Here is a 23,543-nt window from a genome sequence, read left to right as displayed (position 1 = left end):
GCGCGCGCGATTTAGCCGCGATTGTCTGCTCTCCTCGCACGCTTTCACTCACACATACATCATATGGCACACAGTGATGGTGTTATCGCCTTTGGACTTTTACGGAACATGTATGCGCTAAAAGCAATTTGGGCATTCTGGGCAGCCAATTCCGTCGTCAAGCCACCAAGCCAAGCTACATGAAAAGTCAACATGGCCGCTCGGGCCGGCGCGGGGTGGCAGTTCGCAACGCATGATGCAGGAACACTCCTGCAGTTGCGACGCAACAGCGGGGTTCCGAATGCATTGGATCCTATGGGAGCTATGCCGGGAGCGGCCGAAAATGACGTAAGAGCTAAGAAAACGGAGCACCCGGGAACAGAACAGGGGGGGTTCTATTGTATACTGTGGGCATTGTTTTCAGGCTGATAGCGCTTGCTTTCTTTTTTGCCACCCTCAATGCTGCGCGTTGGTTTCTGAAACGGTGAAACAGTAGAGGATTTACTGCAGTATGTAGATATATGTATTTCTTTAAGTGTCTACTTCCAGCAGTGCACACACAAGAGGCAAAATGTAGATGACACTACCTTAATTGTTGTCCTTGTTACTATTTTAACATTTAGTAAGTTTATAGGCAAATAAAATTGAGCAGAAACTATTTATAAATGTTGTCAGTCCAATAGCTTCTCGGTAGATCTGCTGACATGTACTTCAGACATTTAGTGGTTAATGCTATGAGGCATGGGGGTGCTGTGATGTATGGATGTATCGGAATGCACTCAACAGGTGTACTCAACGTCTTCAGCCTCATCACGCGACGAAATGAGAGAGACATTGATCTATTAATTTTCCTTGTGCCTGTAGTTATATCATTAGATATGCTGTGGCCAGCGAATAGCTTTTTTTGGGCTCTTTCACTCGTTTTCATGGTGATTGGTGGCCTGAGAGCAAGTGCCCTTGTGCACCAGAGTTAGTAACCGATTTGCGTGACCCATTCATTGGTGAACGCCAACTAGCTCTTTAAGATGCACATGCTGTTGCAACAGAGGTTTGTGGTGTCTGAAGGTTTAGATGACTGTGGTTGGTGGTTACACTGTGTCGCATTTTTCTGCCACCTGGGTACATGGTTGCAGGGTGCATCTCTTGTCAATGTACAGTGTAGACAGCTTATAACATAAGTCGCCGGAGTCGTGAATATCTGCACTATAAGCGGTACTGCACTATAACCAAAACAACGATTTTCAAGTCCTGCACGCATGCAAAACATGTAGACCAAGCAGCCGCGCGTATCCGAGAATCGAAGCGTGCGACTGGGTGTTTTGCATCCGCTTAAATTTACGAACGTTGAAAGGTTAATGTCGATCTTCCCCACGATCTTCGCACGAAGCAGACAAAGTAATAATTTTTTAAAAATGTCTTGAGTTTCGCCCGAAAGGCAAGACTGTCAAAATGCGGGCGTGGGGAAACGCGGCCGCCGCAGCGAGCGAAGGTTCGTGTGGTCTGTTGCTTCAACGGAAACTGACTGGCGTAAGCACAGCGCATACAAAGGTCAGAGCCGTGTGGAGATCGCTTTCAAGATACGGTGCACGCGACAACACCGACAGCCGGCACAGGCGCGAACGCATTTGTTGGCAGAGTAGAAGCCGCTCCCCCCCCCCCCCCCCCATCCCTCCCTCCTTCCTGTGCTGCCTTCCCGCTTTGTTCCTTTTGCGTGGAAGATTGTGTCGCCAGTTCCCCTTGCGCCCGGTAGCAAGATACGCATTTGGTGCTGCAGCACAGCGTTTCCCCCCCTCCCTCCCTCTCTCCCATACCCCCACGGCCTTTCACGCGATGGCAATTGCAGTTTGCTCTGCGCTGTGCGTTTGCTCTCCGTGAAGGTGCGCGTCCCCCGCGCGCTTTCACTCGCACATACGGCGCACAGCGACGATTTTATCGACCTTGGAATCATGCTCCATGTCTCATGCTCCTCCTCCACATCGCCCTCGTTGATCTCCTCTCCCATCGGTGGGCGCACCTCGTTGAGAAGCGTGCTCTCTACCGCATTTGTCAGCGAGATTTTCCGGCGGAAGCCGCATTATAACCGGTATTTCGTCTCACGCGGCTGCACTGTAAGCGGTATGCGTATACATGGAGTGCTATGGGAAAATTAACGGGAGTCTGAAAAGACCATACTATATCCGGTCCTGCTGTATAAGCGGTTACGTTTTAAGTGGTCTATACTGTACATTGTTTCATCTTGCTGGCTCACCATAGCTTCGCTTAGGCTGACTCCCTGTGATGAGCTAAGGTTCGGGAGTGAGTTTTGCAACTGAGGTGTTGCCTCAATTCCAGAGTGTAACAAAGCCGAAAGTGGACTCAAAGAAAAAATTCAATTTACATGGAAAAAACTACCACTTGCCCTCACAGGAAACATCTTAAACATTCACAAAACCAAGAAAAAGATACAGATAGCCAATAGAGATACAGTCGTGTCACCTACAGGCTTAAGATGCTCAGGAACAGCTTGGCCATTGCGCTGCCATCAAGAATGCTTACTGCGGCGAGTTGGCAGGCCATTGTGACGGCGTTGAAGCGGCCGAGTGAAGGCCTTGAGCACCAGCTCCTCGTGGTGCTCCTCGAATTTCTTCCCTTCTAGCACACTACTGCGCCTCAGCTGCCTCGCCCTCGAACTGCCGTCGAGGGATGTCGTTGCTGGGAGATGTCGGGTCATTGGAGAAGCTTCCATGCAGTTGGCTGAAGGTCTTGCACAGTGGGGTTCAATGGCCCTACAAGTTCGCACCTTCGCACACCAAGCTGTCTTCCACTGATTCCAACCACTGACGCGCCTCTTTTTCTTTCTTCTCATCTTTGTCATCACACCTTTGTCATCACACCTTTGTCATCATTCCGTCGTCATCACACCATCGTTGTCGTGCCACTGTTGTCGCCATGCTGTTTGCAAAAGCATGTTGATGATAATTTGTGTTGCCATCACCAAACACCTTTAGTGACATCAGCCGTATAATTCTGAAGTATAGATAGCGTGTGCATTTGATTTTTGATATCCACATGAGGTGTTCGTTTACTTTGACAATCGTCTTCGATGGAGTCTGCAACAATTTATTAAAAAATTCTGTGTTCTCTCGCCATTGCTTCAGCACAGTGTGTCATGTTCGACAGAACACTGTCTACGGCTCCATACGCGTAATGCCAGTTCCATACTCTCTTTTGCCATCCAAAACAGGCTGCAGGGGGCCAGGACAGTATACGTATATGTACAGTTAAACCTTGATGTAACGAAGTCGGTAAAATTGGCACATTACTTCGTTGTATCGAAATTTCGTTATATTAAATCCATCCTTTTTGCAAATAAGTACAGTTGGCGGTGAATTTTTCTTGCACGGAAGGAGTCCCGTCACGGAAGGAGTAAAATTTGCCGTATTATTGGGCAGTCGGAAAAAACTTATTCAAACGAGGAAAATAAAATTTTGTTGAATTTGAGAGCTAGCAGCCAAAGATGTGGTTTCATGCCGTGTTGGAATCTACAACGGCGTGGAGCCTTACAGGCTACCAGTTGGCATGGATGCCACTGCAGATGTGGAGCTGCTGCCAGCCACACCACAAGTGGATAGAATTAATTACCATTTGTTCTTGTCAATGAGTTACGTAACCTGGCAGCAAATGAAGACCTATAAATTATTGGATGCTCTAATTCACAAGTGGCTGGGTGAAGAACATTGTAGCAATGCAACTACAGTCGGAGCGTGTTATCGTACTAGGCAAGTTTGGCAAACAGTGAATGAAATGAAAGTGAACCAGGCAGTGAAAACGACAGCGAGATTATCTCGTTTGTATTCTACGGCTCTGTTGAGGGGCAGCTGATTTTCCATGTGAGCGGGTTGCAACTGCTCAGTTGGGTTTGTGTCCTACTGAGCTTGTGCACTGAGCAATAAAATGGGCAACCTTTGTCACCTACCGTGTTTTTGGCGCTTGATTAATATAGTCTATCTGTCAGTAAACGCAAATCTGAGCAAATAGACATTAAGTTTAGGTTGCACGTTTAGGCGTCACAACTGTTGTATAGGGCAACATAAAGCCTTTGCTTTAACGTAAACACTTTATTGAGGCGAAAGCGTCAAATGGCTCATTGAGCGAAAGAGCCGGCATCCCGCGTCTCTAGAATTGGGACGCCACGGCCCGAGTTTGCCTTGACGGAGCAGAGTGGCCAAAAGGGCGCACCTGCTGCTGAAGTTGGGCACCAGGTGTTGTGCGAGGGGAAAGGGCATCGCCGCGATACCAAATCACCCTCGCTCTCGGAAGCCTGTGCTATTTACACGTTCCTTGTCTGTTCGAGCTCTCGCCTCCGTTCTAACTGCACCTCGGTAAGGCCAAATCAAAATGCGCTATGCGTCTGAACATGCTCGCTTGCCTGTGAGGAGTTCATAACTCAAAGGACTGCTCAGTGGCATTCAATTAGACATTAATGCTTTCGCATTCACAACTCATAAGAAGTGCTTTTGTGTCCTCAGATTTTATACCTTTTCAGTAGGGGGCCGCGAATATTCCAAAAGTTTGTATATTATCGACGAATATTATCGAATATTATATTTTTAGCATTCGTATTCGATTCGAGAAATATATATTTGAAAATGTTGGAATATTCGTTTGAATACGAATATTTGAATCAAATCGAGTATATTGCTGGCTGTGTGGGAGGAAACACGGTTCTTAGCATTTGTTTCTAACCCCCGTATTCAGAAATGCATCTTAAGTTGAAGCCCACGCTTGACTTGATTTAAATGACACCTGTCGTGAACGCACCTAAGGAAGCAGCGTGTTGGGCATGTTCACGCCAGGCGTCATTTATATCAAGTCAAGCATGGGCTTCAAGTTAAGATGCATTACTGAATAAAGTGAAGCGTGGGCTTCAAGTTAAGATGCATTACTGAATAAAGTCAAGCATGGGCTTGAGATGCATTACTGAATACGTGGGTAACTAATCTAAGAATATTGGGGCGATCTTATCCTGAATTTTGTGACGATTTCGTGCTGCTAGCGAAATTTCGCCTGTAAAGTACACTTCAGAAATGTATTCAGAAATGCATCTTAAGTTGAAGCCCATGCTTGACTTGATCTAAGTGACGCCTGGAACTAAAGTGCCCAGGACGCTCATTGCGTGTCCTCCGGCGCGTTCACAACAGGCGTCATTTAAATCAAGTCAAGCACGGGCTTTAAATTAAGGTGCATTTCTGAATATGGGGGTTAGCCACTAAACGTAGAAACTTGGCGGGAAAGCCAGCCTCTCAGTAGCAAGGGGCACGGGTTTGCGGACGTGAGGAAGCACTATTTTTTTTTTTTTTTCAGTGCCATCCTCTATTCTGAGCTCATTGCTTGACAGCAAGTGAGATGAGTGACGACTGGCACAGTGTCAAATGCCTCCGAGTTTACGGGCATTTGATGCGGTATAATAAGGCACAGGCTGCCAAGGACAGTTAGTGGGAATTATCAAATTTTCCAAGGTAACATGAGCCAAATACCCAATGTTTTAGTATAGCAGCTTTCTAGCTTAGTTTAATAACTTTGACGATGTAATTGCAATGTTCCAGGAGGAGGAGGAGGAACAAACTTTTTTTTAAACCAGCAGTTTAGTTGGCTGGGCCTAGGCCTCCCACGTGGGAACATCGAGGTCTTGTGTCTTCGCCGACTCGCAGGCTTGCTGGGTAGCCTAGAGTTGGTCGCCGAGTTGGTAGCTACGCAGTGTGGCATGCCATCTCGACGAGAGGGTCACGGTATTATTTGTCGGATATTGGTTTTTACATTCCCATAGCATGTGGGGAAGCGATGCTGCCTCAGTCTTACAGATCTTGCAAATGTTACTAGGGTAGGTGTCCGGGTAGATCCTGTGGTAACGTGTTAGTGAGGGGTACGTGTTTGTCTGTAACAGGCGAAGGGTGGTTGCCTGTGCTCTGTTTAGCTTGTGATGAGGGATGGGGAAGGTTCTTCTGTTGAGATAGAATGATTTCGTGAGGTCGTTGTAGCTGGTGAGGCGATCGCGTTCCGCGGGTGCACCTGCGCCGTCTCCGGCACGGTTGACAAGGCCTCGTGCTACGGAGTGAGCGACCTCGTTGAGGTTGGTGAGGTGCAGATATACGTCGCCAGCGTGCGCTGGGAACCAGACGAGAGTGATTTGCTTTTCAAGTGAGTGAGGGGCTTGGTTTAGGATGCGTAGCGCTTGTTTTGAAATACGACCTTTGATGTAATTGCTGATTGCCGTGCGGGAATCGCTCACGATGGTATGGCAGTCCGGATCAAGGGTGGCCAGGGTGATGGCCACTTCCTCAATGTTCCAACATAACAAATTAACCCAACTTGCTTATAAATGCATTGCAGATCATTATTTAACACTTGATTTGATATTTGATCAGTATTCATATTCGATTCGTATTTGAAAATCTTGATATTCACACACCTCTCCTTTTCAGGTACATGGTTAGGCTACACAGGCAACATAGTTACAAAGAGAGTCAGTAAGAGATGTGGAAAGAGTGAGCAGCATACTTAAACATTAGTGTAGAACTCCGGGGTTTGCCAATATCGGCTTGTAATGCAAGTTTTTTCATATTGTGCGGATGAGCTTTTTCCTTACCTGTGATGAAGTGGCAACCACAAACATGGACCTTGTCAAGGTTCTTCAAGTCCTTTCAATTGATACCCCAAGCAACAGGCTCCAGCACATTTTGGAGAAAATCCTTGCTCTTTCACATCATTGAATTTTTACTTTAGGTAGACTGTGTATACCGACTGATTCTTTGCAATTGGGCCTCTTAACAGTGGTGCTTCTTATTCAGGAACCAAATATTGCGTATATAGGCATTACTGCGCTCGAAACAAGAAATATGGAGCGATGCGTACGCAGTAGTGCATACGGCTTCACTTCGCTGTTGGATTGAATGGTACCCAGTAATGGCGGAAGCGGTTATGGAAGCTACCAGAAGTGACGTGCGAGCAAATTATGTATTCCTTTGTCGTAGCAGTGAAATTTCGTTATATTAAAATTGTGCATAAAAATAAACACACATCGTTATATTGAGGTTAAAAATAAATGGTGTTCTATGGACAAAAAGTTATTAAGAGGTAAATACTCTGTTGTATCGAGAATTTTGTTATATTAAAGTTCATTATATCAAGCTTTAACTGTATATATGTTTGAGGAGAGAATGGCGGCGTTAGATGACCGAGAGCTTCAACTGAGGCGAGGCATGGCGTGGTTCTCGTAGGCTGTGTGCGCGGTTGACTAGTTGCCAGAGGGAGGACCAGGTGGCGCGAGTGCAGCGGCGAGAGGGGAACGAAGATGCAGGTGGCGCAAAGTGTGTGGTGTGGTTTGCGTGGATGGACAGCTTGTGGACAGCATGGGGGAAGAGCCACGGAGTGTGACTCCTCTCCCAATAAAGTAAATGTTTGCAATGAACGTGTTGGCCTGTCATTGCTCGGAACATACGTATACATACACATACGGTGTGATGCCAACACTGACACTGCAAGTGTGGCTGGAGTGTCTGTATGATTGCTATAACAATAAAACAACCCAGCTAACAGTAGGTTCTCAAGTTTGTGTGGTTAGCTCTAAAGCTGAACACTTTGAGTGAAGTTTACATTTGGAGTGCGGAGGCAAAACGAACCCAAGAAAGTTAGAAACTTTTTTTCATACTTTTATTTAATATTTCAAAATACTGCAAGCCAGAGCTATAGCTCAGTGGCAAACAGATAGGACAGGGAAGAATTACAGAGAGAGTAAAAGCAGTGCAGATAATGCTGTTAAGAGAAGAGCACAACTAATGATAAGTTGAATCTTTCATAAATGTGACAAAACAAGTATTTCTTTTAGCTGACTCCACTCTAGGTTTCCTGAACTTGTTACACTTCTTATGTTAACATAAATTTCGTATTATTATTACTATTATGTAAAAAGCAGCAGCCATCATGATTATAGGCTGGACTATTACTCTTTACTTTATTTTCAAAAAAAATAAAAAGAGAATAGCACAATAAAAAATACGGTAATAAGAAAAGTGACAAAATATAGATAATAAATTTGCAATAGCTCTTTGGCAAAATCATGAGACATAAATACCGCTTCTTGCTGCTAAAGAGCAATACAAGCCAGGTGACCTTAAGTTGGTTCTTTGTGAACGCCGTTTTTTTCAGGTATAGAGTCGTGTACTTTATTTAATTTTCTGCCTTCCCAGTTCATACTGCTTTGATACAAAGACATTGCTTAGCAATGTCAAATTGAGCCAGGTGATTTCAACGCTGACATCAGCCTAAGCTAGTTGCAACAGTGAAAGTACAGAAGAGCTTGGGCATTGGCATGCAACATGCTTCCTGCTCTTTGGTTCTTGTCGCACTGGTCAGTGGGATTTAGGATACTGAGCAGTATTTTTGTAAAAACTCTGCGTATACCATACACTGCGTAACCTAACCTAACCTAACCTAACCTAACCTGGTTAGTGGCTTTGGGGTTGCGTTGCTAAGCATGTGGTCGCGGGATCGAATCTCTGCTGTGGCGCCCACATTTTGATGGGTGTGAAATGCAAAAATGCCCATGTCCCGTGCATTGGGAGCATGTTAAAGATCCCCTGGTGGTCAGAATTCATCCGGAGTTCTCCACTTTGGCGTGCCTCATAATCAAATCGTGGTTTTGGTGCGTAAAACCCCAGAATTCAATTCAATGAATTGAATAACTCCTAAAATGAAGATTTTGTGGGCAAAGTGAAATTTGGTGATTTAAAAAAAAAATTTGGTTATTATATGGAAAAAACTATTCAATGTCTGATTACCTCTTATACCTGATTTGATAATGGTTTTGAAATTAGAGATTCCAGCTGCCAACATAGGGATGATGCTACCCAAAACACAAACTTTTTTTTTTCTTGCACTTGAATGAGTGTTAACAAAAATCACCAGCATTGGACACATTTGCAATGTTGTAGCCAGTTAGCTTACTAGTTAGTTATGTGACCTCTTGTGACTTTGACGCAGCTATGATGCAAATCGCCATCCTGACTTAGGGAAGGAAGCGGTGCAACGCAAGTTCAAGCCCACCATCACCTTTGTAGAAGACTACCTCTGCAATGTGGTTGGACACGTGTGGTCTTTTGCAGATAGGGAGCAGAACAAGCTTACCTTTGAGGTTTGTCTTGTCGGTGTATTTAATAGTTTCAAAGGTGTTGTAGCAACATCTCTGTCCATAAACAAATATAGAAGGCCAATATGTTTTTTCGTTCTATTGAAATCTAGGTCACAAAATTAACAAGTTTTGAAAAGTGTGTAACATTTCTTGCAATAATGTAATCTGTCAAGTCTTTTGCACTAATAAATGGCTCTACCTACACCTGATGGGTTCGATTGTGTATTGCAATTCTGGGAAAAGGAATGTAGTGAAATGAGTGTTTCCATTTATCAGTAAGCTGTTAATTAATCTTGTCATTTTCATAATATGGTGCTCTAGAGGTAATAGATGGCAGTGTGTTCTTAGACGACCCCTTCTAGTGGTGCAGTTTATAAAATTCTGACATACATATATGACCAGTACATAGTATATTCAATGTACCCATAATGTAGTATAAGCGAGCCCCAGATCTAATGCGCTCTAAGTGCTTTTTTTTTTTAAAGCACAACATAAAGCATTGTTTTGCCACTTTGGATATAATAGTGTTGAATAATCTAATGCCTAAGATAAACTAAGGCATGTGCAATTCATTGCAAAAATTAATTGTAGTGGTCACTCCTTTTTTCAGGTTGTTAAACTTGCTCGAGAGCTCATCTACTTTGGTTTCTACAGCTTCAGTGACCTACTCCGTCTCACTAAAACGCTCCTCAACATTCTTGACTGTGTACCTGAAGCTGCCATTGCCAATGGTGAGTGCACACTTAGAATCCTTCAGCTGACCTTGCTAATGTCTGATCTATTTTCTTGATGAACAAGCCCCTGAAAAGGAGTTGCAAAGTGAGTAGGTTGGCTAACCCGTCCATATTTGCCTTTGTCATTGCCCTTGTTTGTGATCCCGAGAATTTCATTGGTAAATGTGAAGAAATTCACAGGCAGTCTTTTTCATGACCAAGCAAATGCTGTATCTAATAGCATGCTTATGCTTCTGTCCTGATTGGGAGCGCTTTACTCTGTGGCATTTTCATCTTTGTCTTTCAAGTGTAATTTCTTGCTTATGATGTTGAAATGCCGATCTTCCGTTGCGTCTGATGCCGTATCATAGTTTCACTGCAGCTGGAGTAATTTGCATATATGGCTGAATGAATTGTCTAAATTGCCTCTTGACTTCCCTGTCCGTCTCAACCATGCAGCTGTAAGTGGCGCTTGGTTATGCTCTTCCTGCATGATGTTAAAGGAGGCAGCATGAATCTGGCTGTTATTGCCCTTTCTCGAATTTCACCTCTATGTATGACTGCATGTAAAGATCTGCATTTTACTTGCAACACCTTGCTTGAAAAGCAACCTTCTTGCCTAGTTGCTGATATGTGCTTGTTTGCCTGTGGTGTGCACAATTGAGGATGTGTGTTAAATCCAAAGAGTTCTACGGAGATATGTAAGGTGTGGGGAGTTTCATGAAAGAAAAATTTGCTTCAATGCATTAAGCTTCCAGTGGCCTGAGTTTTCATTCCATTCAGCCGTGCACTACTACCTGCTTGCCTGATGTGACTGGCAGGTGGCCTGCTGGCAATCAGTAAAGCAGTTGTGCAAGGTTTTATTCCTACCTAAACCAGGATGAATTTGACCTCGACTGTAAAGTTTATTTATTTTAGGAACCACGTGCACCATTCTGCTACCACTCAGGCAAAAGTAAATATTCCCCATATGCATTTTGTATGCTAGCTGAATTCTGAGAGAAGTTTATATGCCTTTAAACATTGTTAACTTGTGTATCGAATAAATGAATGTTGTCATTTCTACACCGACTGCACTGACTACTTCAATGTGTGTCGATTGTCATTCTGAAGTGTGTTTTAGTATGTGTCTCATCTTATCAGTGATTCTGAAGCATTTTGGGTACCTGTGCAGCCCAGGGCAGTGTATTGAAGTCTCTTGGAGATGTTGGCACAGTTGTCACAAACATGGTGCTTGGATCCAACACCTTGGCTAAGGCACCTACGCCAACACCACGGAAAAGTGCTGCAGAGGACACCCTTGTTATGGACACGAAGCTCAAGATCATTGAGATCTTGCAGGCAAGCTTATATTATCTGTAGCCTTATAACGATACTCGAAACTTTAGCATGTGGCTTTTGCCTAATGTTGTATTCCTGCCCATGTGCAAAAAATATAGTTTGCTAGAGGAAATAGCAGTCTTCTTTCCTTTAATTGCTAAAGGCAATGTGGCGTTCTTCTGCTCAACACTTGTACTATGTAACCTTATTTGTTAGCAGGGCAGTGCAGCTTTTATTTTTATTGCTTTTCTAATAAGTATTTAATCATACTGATCATCATCAACCGTCATCATAGCTGCTGTATTATTTTTTTTCTTTTTAATGTAATATAACATGTTCTTTCAGTCCGTCACATAATAATATATAAGTATTTAATCTCATTTGTTTCCGTCATCATAGCTGCTGTACTATTTTTTTTCCTTTTAATGTAGTTTAACATATTCTTTCAGTCCATCACATAATAATTAACATTAGTGGCTTGTATGGCCCACAGCATTGCACCATCTATTTAGACTGTCTTAAGTAGAAAATGAAGGAAATTGTTAAGCTAGGCTGGATTAATATATATTGCACTTCTAAAATAGGAAATAATATACTACATATGCTATGTGTGCAAGAAAATTACTTAGAAATGAAGGGCGGAAGTCAATGCCACAATTGAATTCTTGAAGCAGGTACCTGTGATTTCACTGACTGTGCTGACAACAGCCTTATGCTAATGAACTCTTTTTAGATAAAAAAGCTATGTCGTAAAAATTGGTCTTGGATTCGTGTTTCAAGCCAAAGATGGACCCAAATTTAGGAAGGCACCAAAAATGCTACAACATTTTGCAATGATGCATCCATTACAGCATTGCTCACAAAAACAATTATGCAGGCCAATTTCTACTTTCAGTTGAAAAGATGTCTTTTAATCGGCTGTGTTCCTTTCCACCAAATAAATGCTGAGAGTTTTAAAAGTGCATTTTACCAGCCTGGTCTGATTTAGTGTTTCACTTCAGTACCGATTAAATAGATAAAGAATGGTTCGGTGGTAATTTTTGTGGCTGCTATTTTGCTCCCAGTTCATCTTGAATGTGAGGCTTGACTACCGCATCACGGGGCTGCTGACTATCTTCAAACGGGAGTTCCAGCAGAGCCATGAGAAAGCTGATGAGACCATTGTTGTTGGTGACAAAGGTAAGTATGCAAAGCTTGAAATGCTTGACTAGCTTTTCGCTGCCATTACAGAAACAACACAAAATGGATAAATGATGCATGTGAAGAGCATTCCAGGTGAAACACAACACCATATATGGGCACAGGACTGAGGTCATGTCTGATAACACTCAACAGCCAACTTATTTTTCTTATTTTCTCTGGATACAGTGAAAATTTTACTGATTTATCTTAATTGTACACATGAAGTTGCTTTTATAAAGAACTCAAAAATGAGAAGTTATGGAGGGAGGGGGGGGGGGGAGGGTGACGCTTCGCTGCGACACCCCCTTGCAACCGGGCGCAAGGGAAACTGGCAACACAATCTCCCACACGAAAGGAGCAAGCGGGAAGGCAGCACGGGAGAGAAGGATGGGGGGGGGGGGGACGGCTTCTACTCTGCCAACAAATGCGTTCGCGCCCTTTGCCGACTGTCGGTGTCGCGCGTGCACCGTATCTTGAAAGCCATCTCCACACGGCTCTGACCTTTGTATCCGCTGTGCTTACGTGCTCAGTTTCCGTTGAAGCAATAGAGTGATAGACCGCACGCACCTTCTCCCGCTTGTGGGGTCTCACACATGTGCTCTTGGCACAAAGGAACGACAACGCAGTAGTGCAGACAATCAAAAGGGCATTTATTGCACCTTTCATACACTAATACATAGTAGCTGAATTACAACCAATAGAACATTCACACGGTGCGCGCGACAAATCAAGGAAGTCCGACTCACCGCGACCTGATAGCGAGCGAATACGTTCGCCCCATGCTATGACACCATCGCCTAGTCGTTCACGTGTACAGTCACCTGCGAACGGTGGCGCGCTCGAACGATCCGTATTCGTCCATACCGGAGTCCCGCTCTAAGCCTCGCGCGACGGTCGCGCGAAGCGGGCCGGCGCACGCGCGAAGCGTTCGTGCGTGTTGATCGCCGATCCTCAGCCAAAGAGAGAGCGCCTCCGACCTTTTTCTCCCAAGTGACCCCGCCGTTCGGTGGCGTTAGCATCGCGACACTAGCGCCATCTCTCGCAACGCGCCGCAACCACCGCCGGGCTTAGCCACGCAGAGAAGCCGGACTACAGGAGACATGCGGGGAAAACAACAGTCAGGGGTCGCGTGAGAGTCGCGCATCCCCACACGCTGCGGCGGCCACATTTCCCCACGCCCGCGTTTTGACAGTGGTTGTTTATGGTCATCGAGTCTATTCATGTTTGCTTGTGCGCGTTGACACCATGCTCGATAATTCAGTTAGTACGCGAATGTGTCAAGTTTATGGAGCCGATAAAACTACTATCCCTACTCCTTATAGCTCTCTACTAATTTGCTATCGCAATTGATGCTTCGCCTTTCGGGCGAAACTGAGACATTTTAAAAAATTATTACTTTGTCTGCTTCATGCGAAGATCGTGGGTACTTGGACGTTGACCTTTGAACGTTCGTAAATTTAAACGGATGCAAACGGATTTAACGGATGCACGCTTCGATTCTCGGATACACACGGCTGCTTGGTCTACATGTTTTGCATATGTGCAGGGCTTGAAAATCGCTGTTTTGGTTATAGTGCAGTACCGCTTATAGTGCAGATATTCACGACTCCGGCGACTTACGTTATAAGTGGTCTACACTGTAGTTGGTGAAATGCAGTACCGACAAAAGGGATAAATAAGTACACGTGCCAATGCCCCCCCCTCTTAAAAAGCATTGTCCCGATGCTGCAAATGCGAGCGCAAGAAGCTAAAGCACATGCACTGAAGAAAAATAACAAAGAGAGGAACAGAGTCCCAGAGTTAGTTAGCGCTGGTAGAAGGGCTTAAGGTGCACAACATGGACTATTTCAGGCTCTGAGCGGCGCGGCCAGGGTCCCCCTCCGCACCTGCATCACGACCCCGCAACGCTGCAAGTTCGTGACGATGTCTATGTGTCAATATTTTTTAACGATTGTCGCAAAACTTTGCGTGATTTCGCTCTGATACAAGGTTATCTGGAAGGTCATTCCACAAACAAATAGCTCGTGGAAGAACCGATAAGTTAAATGCATCAGTATCATTGTACATGCACACTAAGGTAAAGATGGTATGCAGTCTGCATGAAGTTCTATGAGCGAGATTAAGATGTACAGAGGATGTCATACTGGTGTGAATGAATTTGTGGAATAGTGATAAAAAAAGCAATGTCACGCGAAGTAATTAATGGCTCAAGTGAAAGGTCTTGTTTAATTTGTGTTATGCTGGATGGGTATCTGTAATTGTGTGCAATGAACCGACTGGCTCTGTTCTGAATGGCTTCTAACATGTCGATAAGATATTGTTGATACGGTGACCAAATTGAGGAGGCGAACTCAAGTTGAGGTGGATTAAAGTGACATAAACCAGTTTACGTACACTGGAGGGAGAATAATGTAGGTTACGGGCGTAGATAACCTAATGACCTTGATGCGTTAGCACAGATTGAAGTAATATGCGCGAACTAAGAAAATATTCGTGGTTAGGTTTATGCCTAGGTACTTGTACTGCATAGTACGTTCCATAATGTTGTTACCAATTTTATGAAGTTTATAGGCAAAGTTGGCTAGTTTCTCTTGGAAACGTTTTAAAGTCATTAACCAGGTCTTACACCATTCACCGTAATAATACGTTCAATGTCCTGTTAAATTGTGAGATGGTCACTATTGTTGTAAATTGGACCGTAAATTATACTATCGTCAGCAATATGTGCGTACAAGATGACATGTTGTCAGGCAAGTCATTAATGTCGATGAGAAAAAGTAACGGGCCTGTAATGCTGCTTTGCGGTACTCCAGAGGAAATGTAACAAAATGATGGAGAATAATTGTTACTGCAGTAATTGCTGTGGATTTGTTAGAAATTGTGGAGCCATGTTAACAGAAGCTAATCTACTCTTAGCGATGATAGTTTTAAAATTAAGCGGCAATGAGCTACATGATCAAAGGCCTTAGCAAAGTCAAAGAATATGCAATCTGTCTGTACATTACTGTTCATGTTAGAATGCAGGTCAGTAGTAAATTCAAAGAGTTGAGTCTCGCAAGAAAAAACTGTTAGACTCTAGATTATCGTAAATCTGAGAAGCTATGATATGTTCAAGCATTTTGCAACAAATGCATCTGAAGGAAATGGGCAGTAGTTTCCAGTTAAATTTTTATTTCCACTTATGGACTGGCACCACCTTTGCTATCTTCCAGTCAAAAAGTAACTTTCCAGTAATTAACGGCTGCCGAAAGATGTGAAATAAAATTATGCTTGAGGCTGATGTAGTGTTCTTTAAAGTTTTGGATTTAATATTGTCAATACCAGAAGAAGACATTTTAAGGTTTTCTATGATTTTAGAAATACCTTGGACTGTAATATCAATGGGTGCCATGTAAGAGTAATCTTGCTCCAAAGTTTCAGGAAGATGGTCATCTTCACTATTATCGTTCAGCTCATTCTACTGCAGTGCTTCTGATATGCTTCACAACCACAGTATACTTTCAATAAATAAACTTGTTAAATATACCTTGCCCGTAATGTTATTTGAATTAATAAATAGTCCTCCCCTGGTAAATATATTTTCTGAGGTTATGTAGGACAGAACACGCCACCCCTAGAACACATTCTATGGGATTGCGCACATGTTCAGGATGAATATGCAGTCTCCCCAGAACAGCTTGGGGCGCGTGGAAAGCCGCGCTGATCAGCTCAGATCTGCAAGATAAACCTATAGGCCATCCAGCGAGCTCGAGAGGCGGCTGGAGACAGGGTCTCTCTACTGCCCCTGGCGTGGCCTAGGCCCAGGCCTCAATCCGCTGGTCTAATAAAGTTGTTTCACTCACTCACTCGGGTTACCTTGGTCACAAGATTCACAGCTAACAACAATTCCCTATTGCCACTAATACATACTAATTATGGAAAACAATGTGGTTATTTCACAGCATTGTCTGCTTGGAACGCCTCCCACTAGATGTCAAGCGCTCTTCTTCATTAGGTATCTTCAAGAAAAACATATTCACTTTTCTGCTAGCGAACCAAAATTGTTCGCATATCTAATCTAATCACTTCATTCCGGCTCATTTCTGTTTCGTTTTTTTTTTTTTTTACTTTATATGTTTTACAATTATATAGACATAAACTTTTTTCGTTTGTCTTAATTGTACTAATAGTTATTGACATTGTATTATTTGGTGTTTGTACTTCATTTACTTTGCCTAATATTCCACATAGTGATTACTACATTGCTGTTTAAGCTATATATTCGCACAAATGCATATTTTCTGACAGGAGGTCCCCTTTCAGCTACATGCTCTGGGACCTTCTTCTGTATACCATATTTATTTACTCAATGAACCCACTCGCATAATGAACGGACCCCCAACTTTAGTCATCAAAATTTTGATTTCTTTTTCTCGGCGTAATAAACGCGCCCTGAACTGTCTGCCATAAAGTAGGAGAGACACAGTGCGATTTGGCGTCCGATATGGCGTCCCACGGGTACGATTGTATTGAACGCTAAATCGTACCATGGGTCTCCTACTTTTATTGCGATAGCAATCATATGGACACTCCAGGCACATTTTTGCTGTCGGCGCGATGATCGCAGCTCTATCTCCCCAATCGGGGGAGGAAAGTGGGAAGGAAACGCTCCGTATTTGGGGAGGAAACGCTCCGTATTATGTGCCCGCATGGCGCCGGTGATAATATAGGGAGGGACATGGCGCAGCAAGTGCACATCGCGCGGGCGCGTGCCCTATCTTGAAAGCAATCTGCATTGGTGACTGAGTCTAGGTGCGACGGCGACTTATACCTTTGTGCGTGCTCCGTTATTGCCTCTCAGTTTGCATTGAAGCGATACACGGCACGAAGGTCACTTCGCTCGCTGTTGCTGCCGCGCTTCCTCACGCCAGTGTTTAGTGAGTGTCCGCGGTCATCAATAGTGATTGGTTCATGTCTTCCTGTGGGCGCTGACACCATGCTGGTTAAATTACATTGGAAGTTTATACGGCCGATTAAACTACTATCCTTACTTCGTGTAGCTCTCTATGCATTTGCTATAGCAATCGATGGTTTGCCTTTCGAGCGAAACTGCGGCTTTTTTAGAGGTGGCTGCGGAAAAAAGATCGCTGGAAGTTTTACCCTGCATAATAAACGCACCCCCCACTTTGCGCATATTTTTCGGGAAAAAAGTGCGTTTATTATGCGAGTAAATACGGTACTTATGTAAGCATGTATTCCACTTACGAAAGAAATAAACTGAAACTTAAACTAGCAAAGACAGAATGAAAAGAATGAGTTAAATGCATATGAATAATCAGTGTCGGGGATAGGGGTGTTATTTTCATCATGCAAGGAAATGCAGTTACTGTCGCAGTCGGGGCTTATTACTTTCCAGAAATCTTCGGATTAGTCTTAAGGAGTGAGGGTAAGTCCTGAGAAAAATACTTTTCCTTGGCAGCAGCAATTCGTAACAGTATGTCTTCAGGCAGAATGATAACAAGTTACAGAATGGATACCAAGAGAAGGGAAGCGTAGTTGGGGATGGCAGAAAGCTAGATGGGGTGATGAAGTTAGGAAATTTGCAGGCGCAAGTTGGAATCAGATAGTGCAAGACAGGGGTAATTGGAAATCGCAGGGAGAGGCCTTCGTCCTGCAGTGGACACAAATATAGACTGATGATGGTGATGATGTCTTCAGGCATTCCTCATACTTATCACAAGCAGACGGCAAACGAGAATATTCCGCTGTCTTATAAAGCTGCTTCTTTTTGTTTCAGAGTCAGTCCAGAGACTTGCTAAACCATGGATTAGTTTTACCATTAGTTACAGTTATGAAAGGGACGTGCTTTTCTAGTAATCTCATCATCTTATTTTTGAAAAGAACCCAGTTTTCTTCTACTGAGCGACTGTAAAAAGAAGGTAATAACACACTATCAGAAAAGGAAGTAAGTTCTGTGTTAATGGCATTGTAGTTGGCTTTATTATAATGTATAATTTTCCTTGATTCAGTTCCTGCAAAGGGCGGCTGGATAGCAAGAGTTACTTGTAGTAATTTGTGGTCACTAAACCCATTCAAATAATCTATGTAGTCAATTGTTTCAGGTATAGTTGTTAGAATAAGGTCTACTGTATTCGAACCGCGAGTTGGGTGAGTAATAACGTTCGAAAAAATTGTCTAAAGTTAAGTTAATGAAGTCAGCTGAGTGATGACAAGAAGAAGGCAAATGCTCCCAATTAATAAGTGGAAGATTGAAATCACCAAAGAGATGAACTGTACAAGCCTGACAGATTTCAATGGCACTGCTAATGCCACTGTGCAACTCGGCTAAAAAGGAATGATTAGAATTGGGAGGGTGGTGACAGGTGCCGATCAATACCTTTGTGGAATGAAATATGCAGGCTACTCATACAATTTAAATTTTAGAATATGAAGTAAGGGTGTACAACATGATTGATCTTTTAATGGCAAGAACAACACCACCACACCTTCTGTCAGTACGATCACATCGATAAATACTGTAGCTGTCAATGATGACAGCGTTAAGCCACATCTCAGTGAAGACACGAATATCTGAATGACTATCATCGACATAAGAGGAGATCATATGATGTTTAGAAAAAATACTTCCAGTATTGGTGAATGATGGATGAGTGAAAGACCGATGCAGCTCTTGCTGCCTACATGCATGCGAGTTTACTTCTAGCTATCTGCGTCACCGTACAACTGCATTAGTGACAGCATCATAAGACATAGGCTTCATTCTCGATGCGCAGCTTGTCTAAAAAAAAGCTTAAACGACTTGTTCTGAGCTTTTGCGAATTCGAACAGCTTTCTTCATGTCTGTCACATTGCCAAGGAAAATACTTGCATATGGAAAAGCTGTCCCCTACAGCTTACGCGCAAGCGACAAAATTTGCTCCTTATCCTTGAAAAAGGCCAGCTTGGCAATGATCCGCCTAACTTTTCTTTATCATGTTTACCCAACCTGAGAGCCCGTTCAAACTGTGTGCCTGTTAAAATGAGCTTTAGTTTTTCAGAACAGAACTTAAGGAACCCAGAATGATTTTTACGATTTTGTACAAACGCACGGGGTTCCTTCTGATAATTAAGTGACACATATAAACGCTCCTCATAAAGCATGGAATTTATTATGAGGTTTTAAAAATGTACATCGTTACTGATCGCAGCGGTGCTGCTTCCCTGAGTTTTCAGCTGCCCCACCCCTATTGATGCACGTTTTGCATCTGACATCAGTCGGGTGAGCTATTGGATTGGCTTTCTAGGGTGCGTCATCGATAATTCTTCCAACTTTATGGTGAACAAATGTTGTTCGTAATAGTTGGAATGTTGGTTAATTTGTTTCTATAAAAAAAAGTAACAGAAAGAATACACAATGACAATTTATCACTACGCTCAAGCTCTTCCAGAACACATCAAGTGTCGGCTGCTTGTGTTGCAACGTGCTCCTTGTTGATGCGAGCTGCGTGGCCAGTGTTGGTCACAAGCTTTCTTTTCGCAAGCAGCATGGTTTGCCCTCGTCCCTCTGCAAGGCAGCAAATGAGCGGAGTGGCTGCAGTGCATCAGACTGTCGTTATCTGATCGGCGCCAGGATCTACGCATTTGCGGCTGCCACTTGACGCCGGAGGATTACAAAATTACACGTCTACAAAATTTGTCCAAACCGGTTCGGGACCCTTTAATAATTTTCTGTTCAGAAGCTGCCTAGTCTTCATTAGCATGGTCTTCCAAACCAAAGAAGAGAAGGTTGGATTGATGCATCCTGTTTTCTGCATTATCGCATTGAGACGCAATTGACATCAACTGGTATGTCACGCCGTGCAGTGTCAGCAGGTGCGCCCGAAGCAGTTGCAGTGGGATTAGCCTTCACTTCTTCCAGCAACACCCCCTTTGCATTCAAGCATTTTTCATGTTCAGTTGATTTCAGCTGATCTGACATATCGCGAAAAGCATCTGCACCTGCGCTCTTCTTGGTTGTCGGTCAAGTTGCATCGGCTTTCTTAAATGCTTCTAGATGAGCTTTCTAGAATCTAGATGATCCAGATTGGCTTTATATGATCAGCCTTCTCTAATGCTTCTAAACGGTCATGTTGTGCCATATTGATACAACATCTACAAGCCACCTAACCGATTGTTTCTTTTTAGAAGTGATTACAAGATACGCAGATCCCAGATAATGCTAAATCTGCCTGAAGTCGGCCAAGAAGACCTTGTCTTCAAAAGAGCATCTGCATGGCATGCATACGTTAGCTTTGAGTTTACCAGCTTCCCAAGATGTGCATGAAGTGCACTACAGCTGGTGTGAATCACAGAGGATGACTTTCGATAGGGTATGGAGTGAGAGAAGCAGTGGCCCAAATATCTGGTTGTGCTGTTTCCATGTGAAAGACTAGTTAAATTCATGCTTATAGCACCTACTGTAACGGCTCAGTGGCCATGGTGTTTTGCTGCTGAGCATGATGTTGCAGGTTTGATTTCCGCTTGTAGTGGCTGTATTCTGATAGAGTTTGAATGTAAAAGATTCTCTCGTATCAAGCTTTGGGTGTACGTTAAAGAGCCCTATGTGGTTGAAATAAATACAGCACCCTCTACTCCACTGTCTCCTGTTGTGGGCGCCACTGAGGGCAGCACTCCAAGCGGCAAGCAAACCAGGCGGACCGCCGAGAAGACCCCTGCACGGGAGAAGGCGAGCGGCAAGAGGCACCGGCGGACGCCATTGTACCGGCGATTACATACCAATAAACAGTTTCCCAGTTATACTGGCTACAGCCTTAAAGAGCAGACCCTTAACGAGCGAAATTTCACTCGCACGGAAAGCCAGGAAGAGAACCCCTGCTTCTAACTCCATTGCCAGCACACCCTTGGGACAGAGTCGGCATCAATCTTTTTATGCTGAAGGGGAAAGAGTACGTCGTAGTAGTTGACTACTACTGCCGATTTTTTGAGCTAGAGCAGCTGAAGAGGACAACTACAAAAGACATCGCCCTAGTCTTGGAGCCAAATATTTGCACAGTTTGGTGTTCGAGGACAATACGTACAGACAACGGCCCGCAGTTCACTTCTGCAGAGTTCAAGGAACTAGTGCATCGCTGGGGAGCCTCACACACAACCTCAAGTCCTTAGTATGCACACAGCAACGCTATGGCTGAGAGCGTTGTGCAGACAGCGAAGCAGCTTCTGAGGAAGTCCTCCAACTTAAACGAAGCACTGCTTGCCTACAGGACTACACCAGGCATGGAAGGGTTTTCACCAGGAGAACTCTTGATGTTAAACCCTAGAATCAGCAGTCATGTGTACAACAGTTTGCTTCTCCCAAGGTGCTGGTTTTGGTTTACAGTAAATAGCACAATAGCTTAGTAGGATGTGCTGCTTTTAATGTTTTGGCGTGATGCTTATTAGGAAAAGTTAAGCGCAACAGCGCAAATACACAAAAAAAGAAAAAGAAAAGTGACACACAGGACTGCATGTCTATGTCATTTGCAGTCATCCGTGTCATTCTTACCTCTCCTTTGTGTTATGTCCCACTTGTGCCAAAACATTTGTAATAAGTAGCACAGCTGCTGGTTGCTGTGTTGCCACACGCCTTGTGTGCTCATCAGGATGTGTTTTGCTGGTGCATGTGGCATGTTTTTACATGCAAAGAAACACTTTGTGTAGTCTGGAATTATCTGAATTGCTCTAGAAAGGCTAAGGTTGTGGCTAGTGTGTTGTACATGTTTAAATGAGATGCACTACTGAGCAACGAAATGCATAAAAAGGACACTCATGGCACGTGGAAAGTGCAACTTACTGACTTGCTTTGTCTGAAGCCTTGGCGTTTGAAGTTTAGCAAATATCAGCATATCATAAACATTGTCGATTCCTCATGCTTGCATAGCTGCACAGCTTTGGTTATGCCCCTAGTTCAATTAGCGTAACTATCTCTTAAATCTAATAAGAATCCTTGTTAAAGCAGCTCATTTACAGCATGTGTGACAGGGTCGTTTGGTTAATAATAACATACTTGTACTGCACAAGCATAGATGCCTCAGGTAAAGGAAGTTTTTAATTTAAAATGTATAGATGCAGGTACGAGCACATCAAGTTGACGTTTGACTGTTTCTAGATTTTGACACTTGCAGATTTTACCTTTATAACTCTATATTTCTTTTGGCCAAGTTGTCTTATAGTCATGTAATTTTTGCATTGTTTGTTACTTTCCTATAAGCATGCCAATGCCTTCACAGCATATGTTACTCAGAAGTAAAGACTCTGTCAATGCTAGCTTTACATGGGTTTTGCACATTTAAAAGTTGGAGGCAAGGACCTGACAAAGATAGTAACAAGGATGAAGCCAATGATGCCCTTGATGGTGGTAGCTGATCTGTTGTCTATCACTACAGGTGTGGATATGGAGCGCATTGGCAGGGAGGCTGAGGCCATCTTTGGAGGCACGTGAGTAGCAGCTGACTATATTGTCATTGTCTTCTGCTGTGAGAAACGACGGAAAGTGAGCTGTCAGGGATTGTTTATTTATTTTTATTTATTTCAGCATACTGCAGCAATGAAGGGCTATCACAGGAGCGGGGAGTAGAAAATAGAGAGATGGCAAAGGAAAAAAAAGCAGAAATCAAAACAAGATGCCATAAAAATTAGTGGTTAACAATATACAAGAGGAATTCAGCAGACAATGAAGATCGAACATGACTGGGTAACGCATTTCACAGTTCCATAGTGTAGGCAAAAAAACTATTTAAATGCATCGGCACGGTGATAAAAACGTGACATATTCAACTCATGATGGTGTCTGGTGGATGTAGGTCAAGCGGGTGTGATGTAGCTTTTAAGTAGAGGAAATTGTGGAGAGTTTGGAAAAACTTCAATGATTCGACTTGACGACGAGAATAGAGACTGGTAAGCTGAATATTTTCGAAAATGGGAACTAAGTGAAAAAATACCTGTCGTAGCTGACAATAAATGAAGTGTACAGCTTTCTTCCTGACAGACTCAATTTTGTTGATGTCATATATTTTGTCTGGGTTCCATAGGACCGAGCCATACTTCAGTACTGGATGAACTAGTCTTATATAAGTTAGGAGCCTTATGTTAAGAGGGGCCAAACGTAGGGTACGTTGCAGGTAGCCTACTTTCACACGCGGTTGCACATCTGTTTAATGTGATGTGAC

The 23,543-nt window shown here is 43.5% G+C and overlaps 1 protein-coding gene across 1 annotated transcript in view; it reads left to right on the top strand.

Moving 5' to 3' along the window:
• LOC119435279 (inositol 1,4,5-trisphosphate receptor-like) overlaps positions 1–22,812 on the top strand; it is a gene marked incomplete at its 3' end in the record, with an annotated part of 37,013 nt that extends 14,201 nt beyond the window's left edge. Inside the window, exons 8-12 of the mRNA XM_037702193.2 lie at positions 8,998–9,148; positions 9,756–9,876; positions 11,033–11,199; positions 12,243–12,357; positions 22,761–22,812. Coding sequence (XP_037558121.2) covers positions 8,998–9,148; positions 9,756–9,876; positions 11,033–11,199; positions 12,243–12,357; positions 22,761–22,812 — 606 coding nt within the window. The remainder of the gene's footprint in view (positions 1–8,997; positions 9,149–9,755; positions 9,877–11,032; positions 11,200–12,242; positions 12,358–22,760) is intronic.
• Positions 22,813–23,543: the final 731 nt, after the last annotated feature.

This window comes from Dermacentor silvarum, unplaced genomic scaffold, assembly GCF_013339745.2.
Source record: "Dermacentor silvarum isolate Dsil-2018 unplaced genomic scaffold, BIME_Dsil_1.4 Seq593, whole genome shotgun sequence".
Taxonomy (NCBI): domain Eukaryota; kingdom Metazoa; phylum Arthropoda; class Arachnida; order Ixodida; family Ixodidae; genus Dermacentor; species Dermacentor silvarum.
This window is presented reverse-complemented; position numbering and strand designations above follow the sequence as displayed.